Here is a 17,304-nt window from a genome sequence, read left to right as displayed (position 1 = left end):
TCCAGGGAGTCACATTTATAAACACAATTGTTTATACCCTTACAGGCACAATGCAAGGAAGAACAACATATTTTATATATACATATATACATATGAGTGACTCCTTTGGGGAATAATAGTGGAAAGGTAATTAAAATACTGATATGCCAAAAATTTATCTCAAAATTAGAATATTTCAACCCAAAGGCAATACTTTATATAGCACTTTCTCAAGAAAACAGTTTTTGTTTGTTTGTTTGTTGATGTTTGTTTGTGTGTTTTTGGGGGAAGGGTATAACACAGTTTCCCTTTTATTTAAAAAAAAAAAAAAAAAAAGTTGTTAATCATTTTGAACTAACTACTGGATAAACCCAGATCTCAAATGACAAATTTTTATGCATAAAAACACCCACTCTGTTTAAGAAGTTACAATGAAAATATAAAACTCTAGACGAGTCTAAACCTTTAATGAAAGATGGCATGTTTTTCCTCTTGTAAAACAAATGTATGTTTTATCTTCCCCTAAAGTATAGTTTAAGCTGAAGAAAAAATTTACCTGGGAAATCATTTGCAGAGCAATATCAAAGAGAAGTACTAATTAAGGACAGCCTTTGAAATTGGATCTGCATTTCTTGACATTGGTTAATTTCCTGTCTTGAAAAACCATTTGTGGGCAGGTTTCTCTATTTTGTCTTCCATCATTACTAAAATATTTTGGACAGGGGAGAAGCAATTGACTGACATCTCATGTCAGGTTATTTCATGTGACGGTTTTATAGGCTTGCCTGGAAAACATGCTCTTCCAAAAGGTGAGTTAGAAAACCATGCTCACAAAGTAATTCTCAGTTCAGTAACTCTGCTAAGTGAAAGGATGAATGGAGTAAGGCTTAAGACCAGAAATGTTTGATGTTTTTATTAATGGTCTGGATATCAGCAATGGGAAACTTGCAATGTTTCCCATAATACTGTGTTGAGAAAGAACGAGTATACAAAATCATCTTGACAAACATGGGAAATCAGCTCCAGAAATGGGACGCAAGTCCGTAAGGTGAAATGCCAGTTACTAAACTCATTGGGTAAGTGTCAGCTCCACAAATGCAGAAATGAAAAACAAGTGACTACCTGGTTATTCTGCATGTGAGAACCTAAGGATAACAGTGGATCGCAACAAGAACATTATCTGGTACATGTTATATCATTGCAAAGAAGGTAAATATTGCATTCAATTTATGTGTAGCTGTACTTGTCTCTCACAGGAACCCCTCTGCTCTGTCAGCTTTGGAAAAATCCCACTGCAAGAACTCCATGGGCACAGAGGGATAGCAAAGGTCCCAGCTTTTCTCTGAGACTTCACTAAGAAGCAGGAAGTACTGTAATACTTCCACAGATTTAAAAAAAAATATGAGGTGTTATTACTGAGTTCTCTTCCCAAAGATCACAGGTTAGTTTGAAACGGATTTTGTTTGGCATGACCAAAGGAGTCCACTGGGTCTGTTTCAGTGCATAAGGATGAATGAGTTTGTGGATGAAGTGGATGTCTCCCCTGCTTTTGGACAATACATATGTATTGTAGGTAAGTTGCACTCATTTTGTGTAGGTTTCACAAGACTTCCTCTGCTCTGACAATTAATATGAACTCATTTTGGAATTATTAATGAGATGCTCCTTGTCTTCAAAGTCAACTGGATATTGGAACTTCATTGGCAGAAAAGCAATATCTTTTTGCACAAACTCTTTGGAAAGGGACATTTTCCTAGCACATTCTCACACAGTGGTGGAGACTGACATGTTGTAAATGGTTTTCGAGGGAGAGGAGGTGTTCCCACGTATACAAACAGCCACAGCTGATGGGAAACTGGCTCTGTATCATAGCTTTTCTAACTAGACAACACATCTGTGCTCAGTCCAAGGTATGTCCCCCATCACGTCACTTTCTACTAAGTTTCTGGCTTGATTCTATAAACCTCAAAAAAAAAAAAAAAAAGAATAATTATTCTGACAGAATTATTACATCTGCCAACTGAGTGTAACATTTGCTATTTATATAGTAGCATTTTATTATTAGAAACCAAGTTTCTTGAAAGCAGACTTTTGCAGGATGTTCAGGTCCATTTGCCTTCATTTTCTGCTCTTCTATTTCAGGTAAAGCCATGGAACATTTTCACATTAAAATTGAAACTATATACAAGCTTTTGCTGAAAGCATTGTCAGATCAGCACTGGAAGATTTTAAATCAGGCAATGTCTACGAATGGGTGTATGAATAGGTCTTTTGTGGTCTTGTCATTTCTCAGGCACAAAGCCTATGGAGCAAGCAAAATATTTTGTCCATTCATGTTTTTACTATGTGATTTATAACACTGTCCCAAAACCCTTTGTGAATTTAAAATGCTGTGACCATGTTTTTCAGAAAGGAATGCTTAATTTTAATATTCCCAGATCCTCACTGAGATTCTTAAATGAGGCCCTGATCCTGCGAATAGAGACCAGTGCTTTTTATTAAGTATAGGACTGAATTTTGGCAGGATGAGGGCCTAAATAAACTGGCATTTTAAAAATACAGGGTAATTTTCAAGGTCCATTACAAGCCATAGAGCACAGAAGCAGTACTATGCTGTGTAGTCCTGCTGGCTTCAGTGGAATTATTCTTGTTTAAAACTCTTGTTTCTCAGGCAGAAGAATGGGTCCCCTCTGCCTTAAGTCAGAATTGATTCAGGCTCTTGAAATTGCAAAGCAGAAGTCTGACACACATGCTTAGTTCTATGCACTTGATTTTGACCTCTGAAGGTAAATACACATTGCTAACTTTTCATCTGATGAAGCCTTAAACCTAAATGAGTGTACCAGCTTCAGGCAGGAAGAGGTCAAGCATTAAAGCATTCTTCTAACTAGACACTTTACTCATAGCAGGTCTAAGCAAATAAAAGCAAAAACAATGCCTTTTTAGAAAGCATTTTATTACTTTAGAAACCATCTTAAGAAAAATAATGAAATATCGAAATGTCTCTTTTAAAGTCTATGGGTTTCTACAGGTCTACTTCATTCTACAGAAGGTCAAAATAGATTCAATATTAAACACTTTACTCTCCAAAGCAGGTATGCACCATATATGCATAATACTACAAAGAATCTTTAAAAAGCAAAAAGTCATTTCTTCGCACACTTGATTTTTTAAAGACATACCTCAATCAAAGCTGAGGAATTAGATAGACCACATCTAAGCTAACCTGCTCGAGAAAGGAGCAGAAGATCAGGTAAGTGCAGTGGCAGCCTTAAGTATTCCTTATGTCTGATTTATTCTCTGGGGACATCTGAAAACCAGTTGATCCTGGATACAACTAACAGCAAAAGACTGCTAAGATGTAAAAAAGTTGTGATGGGGCTCTCTTTCCCCATGCGCATGCGGTAAAAGCTCTACACAGAGGCTGAACTGATTTCAAGGCTGTCACAAATCACGACTCAGAATGCCAAGGCTCTACAACCGCGCAGTGAAGAATGGGGACAAGGCCAGTGCAAGGGAATTAAAGCAATATGTCATCAAATACCGTACAGATTTTGGCTCAGTGTCTATACCAAAGCCTTTTAGTTTTATAACTAAACTTGATGTGGAGCACCAGTCTCTGAGTTTCTCAGACAACACATAGCTAGATGTCATCAAAGAGGTCCTCTGGCTCGCAAGTGTTTTCCAGTGTTTCGAGAGACATCACATCCGGAGAATGCTTGCCCGATGTCTTCTCTGAGGCAGGATCAGGCCTGGGAATATTAAGCAAAGACACAGGTTTGAAATAAGTTTAGATAGGGATATAAATAAATCCAACACGCACATGGCCAAGGTGCCCGTTTAACAGTGTATTTTGAGATTTTTGTTAAGGTTGCATGTAAGAGAAAAGAGCTTTTTGTAAGACCTAATTATGTGCTGGGATGGCAGTGGCAAAACAAACAGATGAAATTCAGCTTGTAAATGTCAAGCCTTAAGCTATTTTGTTACAATTTTTAGGAGAATGACCATTTCACCCACAAATTCCACATGGAGAGCGATGGAGAGCAGAACAAACACAGAAAGCAAGGAGAGGACCTGTCCTTCTGCTGCTGTACAAGATGATGCTCCATGAATTGCTCTTTATTTTTACCCTGGTGCTAAGTGTGTGTGTGCTGTCCATCACTTTGGCACACTGAGTTGTCTCAAAGGTCCATGCCCCGAGGGTGCAAGCCTGTCCCCACACTGCACAGCAGAAGAAAACACAGGTAAATGCAGAAAATCCTTGCATAGCACATGCTCTCCACCACTAAAACCCAGGTTTTCATGGACTTCCAAATCCCTGTCCTCCACCTGTATGTATATTACGTTTACATGTGCTCTAACTGTATGCAAAAAAAGTACTCATCAATCACTGCTACTTACAAACCTGCCAAGGTGCAGGTTTGTCCTTAGGTAACTGGACAGCAGAGTCCTACCTGAAAACTTTCTGCTTGAATCAGACATCTGTTATAATGGATAACACACTGCTCTGCAACAAGCAGCCCTATTTAGTCCTCCTTCGACTGCCCCTATCAAGACAGATGATTTAAATGTTTCTTGGCTATATGAGCTCCTGGCATTTGCTACAAGCTCACGTTAGACTGCTTCTCCTCTCCCTCTGAGACAGCATTCAAATAAACACAGAAGATGAGGTATCCTGCATTTACAAAGATGACAACATTTGTGACAGCTTCTAATCCCTATGGGAATTAATACGTATAGACTGGGATTCTCCCCAAAACCTTTGAATCCTACACAGATTTGTTTTTGTGAGCTTGAGGAGGAAAATCACGGATCACAGATAGTGGAGCTGTCAGTGATGCGATATTCCAGGACGGTATCACTAGATGCTTTGAAAACAAGAACTAATCTCATAGTCTTGACTCAGTAGACTGTAGGGAATCAGTACAGGAAGCAGGATGTGGACTTGATGTGCTTGCACTGTAGGGTTTGGGGCTGGCTGGAATTTCATGAGGGTCAATGGCTTCATGCCCAGGTACAGTCCACTGGTTTCATCCTGACAGAAAGTAAAAAATTTTTCTATTACCAAAATCAACACACCATTCACCAGGATGGGAAGAACTAGACAGAAATGATGGAAAGTTACTCTGAAACTCTGCCATACGAGGGCTTTGTGTAATGAGGCATTCAAAAGCCATCTTAATTCCCAGACTAATTGGAACCTTCAACTGCTCCACAGCTGCCAATATATTTAATCAAAATCAGCATTTTTGATTGCTGTTTTAAAGTTTGGTTTCACACAGATTCGGAACCAAGTTTTAGAAAATTCCCATTCTAACTGGAAAACTCCAGAAAGCAACAGTTCTAAAAAACACTGCGATCTTCAAAATGCAATAATCTTCCCAAGAACCCAGCCATTCATGGCATCTTGTCCTTCAAGTCTGTGAATCCACTGGAGGTTCAGAGCTCTCACTACGATGTTTCTTGGAGATTGATTTCCATTTAGAGGTGGAGCCCTCCGTGCTCCTTGGGAACCAGAAAAATCCCATTAAATGCTGAGTTTGGGAGGCCTGCCCTTCCTATGAAGTCTCCAGTATTCGGAAGGGTTTCCTCACCACCCTATCCATCATTCCAGTTCCGCAAACTGCTTTAATTTCAACATACCATTATTTTCAGATTATGATCATTACTTTTCCTGGAAGTCTAACTAGGTTCCTCTGTGAACTCTGTAAAATGTTCTCCTTCAGGTCTGAATTAATCATGTCAAAGAATGTGTTTTGTTTTGTCATGTTTGTTTTATTTTGTTTTGCTTCTTCTCTTGGCATGCAGTGACATCTAGACAGATGACAGTCTCATCAAAAACCACTTGGACCAACTGCAAATCAAACATGCCAGAATCAGACCCTTAGCCAGTAACCTCTGGTCAGCAGGATCAGATCACTCTGTGCCATTCTGACTGTTTGTGATCAACTCATTCATACCCTTTTTTTACATATAGACAACATACCTCAGCACAATGTGAAGTTCAAGTTCTCTTATTGAAGGTGCATAACTTGATCAGTCTAAAGCATTGTTTCCAGTGAGAACACAGGTGAACCACACAGTGTGGAGCAGCACATATATCATTTTAATTAATTTTGAGTGGTCTCACCAGCAGATAAATTAGGCTGTGAAAGACCTCTGTATCACCACAGGTTATTTCAGGTACTTGAAGTCTTTTTAGAGTAGCTTAGGAATTTTTCACTGTCCACATGCCATTAAGGTAATGAGTCTGAGTTTTGCTGACTTTGAGGGTTCACCTATCACAGAATTTTCTGATTTTGAAAAATGATCCTGACATTGCTTAAGAATGGCTGTGTAAGTAACAATTTTATCCTCATTGGGTAAACTAACTGTTTTCAACATTACACATGAGAACACATCCATAAGCCAAACCACTGGTGAGTTTTAACATTACACAGCTAGAACTATTAAGCTTCTGTACTGGTACACGGTACTCTCATTTGCTCTCCAGAAGCTGTAATACCATGCCTGTGAATAAAACCAACTACACTTGCAAAGTGGAATCATTAGACTCTTTACATTAAGTTCATAAGCAACTTAATTTTGGCTTTAAGACTGTATGATTCATATTTGCATGGCAATTATTCAAGACATGTCAACAGCTTGCTTTTTGCTGTGAAATTTTGAATCTTGGATTCTCACTGAAGCTGTATTACCTGATGCATAACTGAGTTAATTTCTTTAAATTGCAGTAAGTTGTATAGTTCTCTCTTGCCAAAAAGCCTGCAAGTAAAGGCATTTTTCTTGAAAGTTTATTCTTCTGTTGGATCACTTTTTGAAGTCTTGCCTTTTGGTAAACTTAAACTCCATTAACACATGTGGAGAACTGCTGACTCCAAGAGATCATTTCATATTTCCTGACATTTAGTTCAAGCCCTTCATAAATTGAGACAGAAGACCAGATCCACAGCTGGTGTGAATCACTGGAGCACTAATAATGTCAGTGGAGCTCTGCTGACTTACACCAGCTGAGATTCTGGCCCAAGATTTGGAAGAAAGTGGTTATATTACTTGATATTTCTTTCCACAGCTGAGTAAGAGCCATAAGAAACAGAAGACATGCAACATGGTACTTAACTAAACAGTACAGTAACTCAAAGCCATGCAGGATGATGGTTTTGCACAGCTTGGGAGAAAAAACAATGGACCAGCCCCATTTGCTTCATGTGATGAATTGTTCCTGAGTTCACACGGACCCCAGAGGAGATCTGCATGACACCACTCCTGCTGCAGTACATGGCCAACTCCACTTGGTAATGTTTTTGCAGGAGTATGAAGCAGAAAATAATCTCTAATGTGACTGCTATAAATGACATGGTTAAAAAGAGCTTCCTAGTGGCAAAAAGATCAAACAAGTTGTAGCTGCTCTGAAGCAAAATCAGGTCAGAGGCTGCAACATTAGTACCATTGCTCATTTTGAGGCATTCCTTGCCGGAAGGATGAAAGGTTCTTGCATGGAGCTATGCTTGCACATCTAGCTCAGCACATTGTGGTTACTCTTCCACTGAAGGTTTTGTTCTCAAGCAGCTCTCATGGGATTTGGAAAGAGCAATACTCTGGTAAATTAACATAGCCAGAAAAGTTTTCTAAAAAACTTAAGCAATCTAGGAGTCATACTTGTGTCCTTGTATAACTGTATCATTTCCCCCATTTTCCTAGTAATTAAAAGAATCACTTCCAATCAAAAGCTGGCATTTTACTAACAGAAATTTCTCCAAAATGCGTAGCAGGTTTCTTAGGAAAAGGATAAAAGTATTGATGTGTATCTCTCTCCTTGGTTTGGTTTAATGATTCATTCCTGTCATTAATCTGAAAAAGGCTTAATAACATGAGTAGCTATGAACAGAGGATATAATCTGATACATATTTTCTTCAGCATCATAAAAATAGGTGGCAGCAGCAGTTCATAAACAGAAAATCGGTAGTCATGACAGCACTAACAGTGAAGCAAAGGTGAGGCACCTCGAACGCTAATGAACAGCCGCTTTGTGACTGACAGGACAAAAGCTCAGAACAACAGTTGAGCTCCAGAGGCAGCATGTTTCGTCCATCCCAAGAGAAAAGCTTGGATTGATTTATCATCAGGCTGCTGTCTGGGCTGTTACACCCCTGTCTCCACAGAAAGTCTTCAGAAGAAAGGTACTCATCGGCTGTCATTAATAAGGAAGGATTATGAAAGGAGCTTTGAGGAAAGACCTGGGTGAAGCCTCACAGATCTTGTGGCTATATGTAAAACCTCGGTCTTCAATAAGTGATTCCCCGTGGTGTGAGCCCTTGGGAGACATCATACTGACTGCCTACGGCTACTGGACAAAAAGAGAAAAGTTCAAACATGAAAAGAAAAAGAAACGGTGTAATGGAGGCAGAGAAAAAGCCTCTTACATTAGCAGACGCATCAAGAAAACTATGTGCAGACATAACTATTTAAAGACTAATTTTAAAAATATAAGCAGATTAAATTGAAACTATAGTGGATTAAAAATATGGCCAGGGATTCTCTTTTACAGCAATGCTGATGACTATAACATAAGGTAAATTATAAAGGTATTTTCCTTTTTAATACAATTTAAAATAAATGAAACTCGATAATTTAGTTTAAGTTTTAGCAGTATTATAATTATTCAGCTTCCAGATATGGTCTATTCTGGCATCTATTTCTGGATAATATGAAAAGCCATGTATTTATAATTGATCTTACAAAATCAGATCAAGAATTGTGAAGAACAGTTGTACTGATTACAATTGCCCTTGTGATCAGAAATTACAGTAATGGACTTTTCATGAAGAAACTGATTATTTTTTTCAGTCACTTTCAGTCATCTGAAGAGACCGGTGGCCTCAGGCATCATCAGAGCCCAAGCTGTACTCGGTGCCTCTCGGAGAACCTTCCATGTGTGGCTTTTTCATACATTCAGCACATTAAGCAAACAGTCTAGACTCAGTTAAAGTCAGCAGACAAATAATAATAAGAATGTTCAATTACACTGTTAATGAAGAATATTTTCAGTGCGGCAACTACAGATTTAATGTTCAGCCAGGGAATCAATGCTCCTTAATAAGCTTCCACCTCTGGCTGAAAGCCAAAGTGCGACTGCACCTGCATTCATAACCACTGGGTGAAAGGTAGGTCTGGAATTCTGTCGATGCACAACACTTACAGCACAACTTCAAAAAATAGGACAATTGCTAAATACTACTTTAAGCTCTTGCAAGTGCTCCTCTTTTTTCTCTATGACTAGATACTAGCAAGAAGAGGATAATTTTGTTTTGCGCTTGCATCATTTTTTTTCTGTAAGTGTCACTTTGGAATCTTTCAGAGGGAGGAAAATGAATGAGAATCCCTTAAATATTGTAGAAATAGTCACTTTTGTTGCAGCAAGAACAAACTTGCAAACAAATCTGTTATACTCTAAAGACAGGCGTATCACTCTTATTGATCTCTGGCCTAGAACAGCTCTCAAAATTATTTTCATCTTCCACGCTACCTGCTTAGTCCTAAATAAATAAATAAATAAATAAATAAATGGGGTAAACGTCTGAAGTTCCTCAGAAATCCATATGCAATGTCTAAAATGGCTGCACAGACAACATGTCATTTAAACGAACGACACTGAAAGGACATTTTAAGGGACTTGCATCCGTTCAGTTGCAAACTTCCAATTAACTTCTGCTGGCAAAGGTACAGGTCCTTCTTTAAAAAGAACATTCCAGTGTAGGAATATAAATATAGCCTTGGATCTTTCCATCTGATCAAACACACTTGTGGATGCTTACTAACAAAGATCTACTTAAAGATGCAATAATAGATGTCACTTAAAAGGAAAGGCCTAAGCCATGTTTGTTTTAGACAAGTGGCACACATTTCTGTGGCTCATTTCCACTTAAACTCCTTCTTGCTTAAATAAACTAGATCGCATTCAGCTTGAGAAACATACTAGAGCCACAGACTTCACTGGCAAAAAATACAAATCTCTTAATCATAACTACAAGAGCAGTAGAGGAAAACTTGCTTTGTTTAGGAATTTTGTCAAGGCCTTTCATAAATCCAGTACATTGCAAATTTATTGGCAAATGTTAGAAGCCATTTCTCATAGTCATGAAGCACTATTTATCGCATATATACATTTATATAACACCAGCACTGGCTAAACGGTGTCATATCCCTTTTCCAGGCTGTCAGACCTCTGAGGCTGCTTTCCCTCCCTAACCCTTTCTAATCGCCCCAGGCTGATCATAAGCAGCAACCAAAGGCAGAAGAGGACAAATAAAAGTCCCAGAACCAGTTTCTCACATGGGAAATGGGCGTCCCCGTGCCCCTCAGCCTGCTGTCCCCAGTTCAGACCACTGCTGCTGTTGCATGGTGGTGGAGCACAGAGGGATGGGCTGGTCCCAGAGCCTGCCTCTCCTCTTAGTGGGACCCCATCCTACCAGACAAAGCAAGGGCTGGCTTTTTGCTCTGTTCCTAATAACGTGATGCTGCTGGTTTCCACGGGCATGACAACCTGCAAAACCATGCTGAATCCAAACACCAAAATAAAGCATTTAGTTGGAGGAAATCCTGCAGTGCTGAAACCTACGCTGCACTTTAGATCTTCCACGTCTGTTCCACTCCCTTCTAGTGCAAAAGGCTCTAAGTGACTGTTTAAATCCTATTGACTTCATCAGCTGCTAAACACTTGCTCAGAGTTAAGCATGTGCTTAGAAACTCTCCTGAACCCTGGTCTCAGCTTGCAACTCCCTAGGGTCCATTCTTTACTTTGACTGCCACAGGAGAAAACTTAAGAACTTCACAGACTGAGAAAATTAAATAAAGCCATTCTCACAGAAAAATGGATTAGTCTGGCATTCATACAACAAAAAGTTTCCTCTTCACACTAGGCTAGATTACTTTCAAATCTTTACAAAATAACTAGTTATAGCTTAAAAAGATCCCATCCTCAGAAGGATTTAGGAGAACACACAGGTGTAATCTTAAAGATTCTATTTTAAACACTCCCATAATGAAATTAAGTAATTTATTTTTTTTCTACTCAACAATTTGTACACATGCACCTGGGCACTGGCAGAAGCCTATTACTGCCCAGATAACCCATTATCTGCAGATCTGCTCAGCACACTTTGAATTGTACATTTTAATCAGCTTACTGAGAAAAAAACACTTTGAATCAGTACAATATTCAGATACAACTTATGCATCTATTTTCTGACAATTAAATGCTCTTAGAAAGAATCGAGACAGAACTGCAGTGAGTTCTTACATCTGGGAGCAGTGAATTGAATGAGTGAGAGCAGGTCCCAACTTACAAGTTAAGGTAGAGCATGTAAAGTATAACAGGCTTCCCCCCAGTAGGTGTCTAATAGGTCTCTGTTGAATACAAAATTATTTTCATAATGAAAACTGTGTTTCCCTTTCTGCTGTCTCTGAACTCCCATTCAACCTGTCCTATGTTCCTCCTGCCCTCTCCCAGCCACAGATGTGAATTTATTCACACTTTTCTGAAATAAGTTCAAACCTTTGATATTTAAGATCAAATTCCTGCCTACAGTGACACCTGTGAGAGCTAAAGCATGTTGAAACAGTGGTACCAAAAATAAAGAAGAAAAAGAAAAAAAAAACAAACAAAAGGAAACGTACATCACTCCAGCCTTTTGAAAACATCAGGTAAAAAGTAAAAACAGGCACACTTGGCTGAGATAGATCAGAGATGGCCATGGCAACAGCCAGTGCTTTCTGACTACAACAGCATTTTTCTTCCTTTGCATTTTTACCAAACCTTACTTAAGATGTCTCCTCACTCAGGCTGGAGAACTGACGTCACCTTTGTTCATTTAAAGCCAAGCCTATTCCTTACTTCAGGGTGCATAAATGAAATTAATATGGGCCTAAGAACATGCGTATGAATCTCTTAACTCTCTGGTAATACTTCTTTTTACTCTGGACACGTTGCTAAGACATTTCACAAACCTTCTTTCTGAACAGCACATCTATGAATGTGTCTTTATTTGGTAAAGAAACTGCCTTAAAAACCAGGAGTCATCTGCAGCTTATGATACAATTGCTGTAAGACAGAGACAACAAACTTGAGTCTTTTCAAGACATTTTTTCTCCTCCAAAGTCCCACATGGTCTTCATCCATGCTAGCTCTTGGGGTCTGCCTAGGCAGCAATATCTGCACTAAGTACTTTACCAGAAACACTTAACAATAGAGCAAATAGCCAAGCCATTACTTGTTGGATAAATGCTACAAAACAGTCTAGACTGTAAGATTTTTAAGAAAGGTTGTACTACCTCCAAAAACAACAAAACCCCAACTAACCAAGAGGACCGGACTGGCCTTGTGTGCTTCTTTCACAAAAATTCTTACCTAAGCTGGATTTCTGTTCTTAATGACCCACCCCCTCTTTTTTTGGTAAATGGTCAAATTCACAGAAACATTCTTTAGCCCTTAAATTTTAAAGATTTCCTTTTCTGGCAGAACAATTTTCAAGCACATTGTACCAGAATCAAGGGACATTCTCGTCTTACTTGTGCAAGCACGTACTTCCCCAGGTGTTGTAGCAAGGGAGGCCGAAGCCCTGACTGGTCTTAAATCAGCACACCCCAATGGGTGATTGCTGAAATCCATCCACAAAGGTCAGGTAGAGGGAGCACAGGATGGTGACTGGTCAAGATCTGCCACCACTGAAGCAGGTCACCCATCTCTGTTTTGAGAAGGAACCAAGATGACCAGCAGAAGAGATGGATTAATGAGCGTGGCAAGCTGAAAGACAGCAACCAACGCCGTATTTCAAATGGAATTTTTCAATTACTACTTTTCCGTGAATATAGGCCCGGTTTCAGAGAGCCCATACTCCACAAGGCCCTCTGCCAGATGTTTCTTCTCAGCCTCCAGCCTCTCAGAGACACTTAGTCTATCAGGAAATTACCAGTGGGGTCTCAGAGGGAGTGTAGGCCATCTGAGGAGGCAGGACTATCAGGCTCATCAATACTCCCAACCAGACGCACAAATGCAAACCTGAGAGCACGCAGTGCTGGTGTCAGAGAGTTGAGCTCCTTCAGACTGCTTGTGCTCGCCACCCTGGCCTGGGGAGATCACCTTACGCTTCGTCTTCCAGGCCTGCTCAGCACCTGCCTGACTTGGCACCGTGCAGGGACACCTGCAATTTTTATTTCACATGCAGCCGAACAAAAAACATTCTGCAGTTTTGGTCACTGTGACCTGAACTAGGCTGAAGTAAGTGCCTTCCTGGGATGAGGAAACAAGCCATGTCAGCCAATCTGAAACAGGTAATGAAAAAGACAATTTGCCAAACTGCTAGAACGTAGGAACAGCTGTCCTGGGTCAACCCAATTTAGCCCAGAACCCGGTCTCCAGCAGCGGCCAAGAGCAGATGTTCTTTGAAGCACACAAAGTGCTTTTTCAGCTTCCAACCATTCGGAGATCAGAGGCTTCCTGAATTAGTGTTACTTTCTATGGATTCGGCAACATTCAGCATGTCTCTGTCACAAACTGGCACTGTCCCCCCAGAGCACATTTACACCTCCAGTTATTCACAAAATACTGAGGGAGTTCCACATGTAATGCACAGGAATAGGAAAAACATAGCAGAGAACACAGAATAGAATAAACATGGGATAGAAATAGGACAAAATTGATCAGATACTAATATACAGTAATTTTCTTTATAAAGTTGTTCCAGTTCCACAGCATAAACCAGATTTTAATTTGGGTTGTGATACATTAGCGTAAACCCAAAGTAGCTCCACCAATATTTTCTTGTACTGGTCTGGTTCAAACCAGCATTTGAACCACTAACTTCATAAAATTTTGATCTGTACAGAGCCTTGATAATTCTACCAACGCTGTCCTACTGACAAATTTAGATGGCTTGCCTTTTTGTGAGTTTCAGCACAGTGCTCTAAAGGATTTTTTGTCTTATAAATGCATTAAGCAAGAAGGGAGCACCATACGAGTGGGCAACTGGGACTTTATTAGGAGAACGTGTATGTCAATCAGAGAAGAATAATCATGGTGTACATGTGAAACAGATGCTGCCTTGTGTAAAATAACACAGTGTGATATACAGATGAATCACTGAAAATGCAATTACTGATGCATCTTAGGTTATTGGTAACAGGTCCACTTACTTTAAACCCATCTGGTTTTACCCACGCTATGGTACCAGGAAACAGGGAAAAGAATAATGCCCATTTTTCAAGTACACCTCCTCACCTGATGTCTCCATTTTTCTTTCCAGAAAAAAAAAAAAAAAGAATCAATAGTAGGCTAATAGTCTGAAATCACATGCAAATCACTGTCTTCTGTTAATTAAGATATTAACAATTTTTACATTTTGAATATTGTTTCTGCCTGAATTCAGTACCTTTGCAAAAGAGAGAGGGAGAAAGAAAGAGAAGAGTTCCCATCTAAACCACAGCACACAACTACCTCAGCCCTTACACAAATTCTCACAATCAGAAAGAACAGTTTGGATAATACAAATGGATGCACACAATTTAAAAGACCTTGTGAAAGACCTTGTGGTTTAAAAAGTTGTGATTTTTTTTTTTTTTTTTAAAGCACTATTAAAAATGGCTGCTTGAAAAGCTTCCCAGTAAATCTGGCAGGCGGAGAGCATTTCTGGTATCACTAGGAAAAAAAAAAAAAAAAAAAAAAAAAAGAATTTTTCAGAATTCAGTCTGAAGCTTGAATTTTCTGTTCAAGCACAGTTTAGTTCTCCTTTTAATATAATCTGCTTCTTTCAGAGCAGAGTTAAAGTAAGTGATTGGCATTTTTTAAAGACTGCACATGGAAATACCAAAGCTGTGCAGCTCTGAGGAATCCTCAGTGCAGGGGTGATGATCTTCCTCTTTCAGTTGTTCCAGCAACAGTGGAGGGTGTGCTGCTGCTCCCTCCATGATATTGCTGGCACAGGGCCCTCCTAATCCCCCAGTGATTCTTCACAAGAGTTTTATTACCAACAATATGCAGCATAACAATTGATTGTATTGCATATACTCTTGCCTGCTAAAATGATAGGTCTGGTCATAAAATATGTGGTCATTAGGTACTATCTAAAGCCTACTCAAATCCATGGGAGTTTCCCCTTTGGCTTTATTTTGCTTTGTGTATGTTCTTTGCACACAACACACCTACATAAGCCCTCCAAAACACAGCAGGGGAATGGTGGATTGTTTTCATAATCTGTATCCAGAATTCATTTTGTTTTTCCCCAGATATCGCTGGACTCACCAGTAAGATAGCAATCCAAAGTATATGGCCCACTTATTGCTGTTTATCTTTCAAAACTAGCGATGAAACAAAACCAACCAACCAACCAAGAGAGTCCTTGTGTGTGCCTTTTGGTTTTGACACAAACCCCCAAGCACACCTTGCTCATTGGTTAGTTTTCAATGGTGCTGTTTGTGTGTTCACTTTGTACGTAACCGCTTCTGCTTTGTTCTGCCAGGTATGTAGCATTCATGGAAATGTCTGTCTGAACGTAGAGCATACAATAGAATCAATAGAGGAATTAACAGATGATGACAAATTGATTTCATTCACATTTTTAAACTATGAGAACATTTTAAAGAAACATCAATGAAATATTAAAATAATTGATGCTGGTCCTTGCAAAAAATCGTGATACAAGATGGTATTTGGAACAAAGCAGCAAACTGGGAAGCCTGTTTAATAACCAACATGAACTTGTAAAATTATTTATCAAACAGCTTTCCACCAGACGCTGTATGAAGAAGAATCTATTCTACCTTTTCATATTCAGTATTGGTAATTGTAATAAGATATTCAGACAACAGTAATAAAAGCTCATTCTAAATCTGGTGGGAACTGATGAAAGCAATTATGGTGAGGGCTTGGTACTGTCAAACTGTCAAGTTTCAAGCTTAATGTAATTCTTTAGGGTTTACGCCTTTTCTACTCACAAAGGAAAGGACTGCAAGCCATTTTCTGTTCAGAATGCAATGAGACCGAGGAAACAGGCCATTTAGCTGCAGAATGCTAAAACGGTATATAACACACCAATAAAACTATGTCATGTCACTGAAATTCTTCAGGAAGGGACCCATCTTGAACTTTTGGATATTACTAGTGAAAAAATATGACAACAGCCTTGAGGCCCTTGGCAGGGAGTGCTAGAAATTTCAGAGGTCTGTGAAGAGTGTTCATTTAAATTTTATCAATTGTTTCTGTTTTTCTAGGCTGGAGAAATGCTCCATTGTGGAGGAAACAATGAAATAATAAAAAATAATGAGGAGTCATTAGGTTTAGTCTGAATAATGCCATTTATCAGCAGAGCATATTCTGCCTAAAGACCTTCCTACATTAGTCTGCAACACTAGGGCTTACTTGAAGTGAAGTGCTCTTCACATACACACTTCCAAGCTCCACAAGCTTTGTGATTACGAAAAATGTCAGAAAAGGGTGCAGTCTACATCCTATTTGTATGAACAACTTGAGTATGACAGGGGCAGTAGCACTGACAATACAATTCATGAGATGCACTCCATCTAATGCTCCACTGTGCCGAGAGACCCTTCATGAACAGCCAAGAGCCACTGGGTCTGAACATCAGCGCAGTCTTTAGCCCCTCAGCTGAAGCTCCCTGTGACAATGAAAACCATCACTAACGATGACTGGATGCACCAGGCGGCAGATGATTATTACTCTACCTGTTTGTCTCAAATATTCCATAAAACAGCAACCACCAGTCAGTGGAGAACCTGAATTGGAGCTGAACTGCTTGCAGAGCAGCCAGTGAGCAGACAGCAACAATAATGATCCATGAAGTCAACACCTCTGGAAAAGATATTACACTTTGACTTGTAGTTTAATTTGATGCTAAGGGAGTAAGGTTTTCTCACTTACTGTGGGGCAAAGCATGCTGAACTTTGTGAAGAGTATAGCATGGGACAACAAAAAGGACCTAGAAAATGTGATGTAGATCTGGTGGAGATATGTGACCTCAGCAGGCATGACAGCAGAAGGAAATGCCGGTTCCGGCTTTATGAGCGTTAAAGTGCTGTACTATTTATGTTGCATCTGCTTGCCTCTGGCAAGGAGGAGGTGTGCCAAACTATAAATAAATCAGCATGCTATATGAAGAACAACTGAGACTGATGGAGCTAGCATTAATGACTTTGGCTAGTGAAGATTGCTGCATTTTTCCTTTAAAACTTTACTCTGTTAGGCAAAACTACAACAACAAAGCAATGTGTTAATTTACAGCTGGGGAGACTGTTTAGGGAATAAATCAAAACAC

At 39.4% G+C, this 17,304-nt stretch overlaps 1 protein-coding gene across 2 annotated transcripts in view; it reads right to left on the bottom strand.

Annotated features, from left to right (window-relative positions):
• Positions 1-898: 898 nt before the first annotated feature.
• XRCC4 (X-ray repair cross complementing 4) overlaps positions 899-17,304 on the bottom strand; it is a 183,930-nt gene continuing 167,524 nt past the window's right edge. For both annotated transcript variants that reach the window (XM_038170381.2, XM_027446191.3), the window contains exon 8: positions 899-3,731. In XM_038170381.2, the coding sequence (XP_038026309.1) occupies positions 3,623-3,731 (109 nt within the window). In that variant the 3' untranslated portion in view covers positions 899-3,622. The remainder of the gene's footprint in view (positions 3,732-17,304) is intronic.

This window comes from Anas platyrhynchos, chromosome Z, assembly GCF_047663525.1.
Source record: "Anas platyrhynchos isolate ZD024472 breed Pekin duck chromosome Z, IASCAAS_PekinDuck_T2T, whole genome shotgun sequence".
Taxonomy (NCBI): Eukaryota; Metazoa; Chordata; class Aves; order Anseriformes; family Anatidae; genus Anas; species Anas platyrhynchos.
This window is presented reverse-complemented; position numbering and strand designations above follow the sequence as displayed.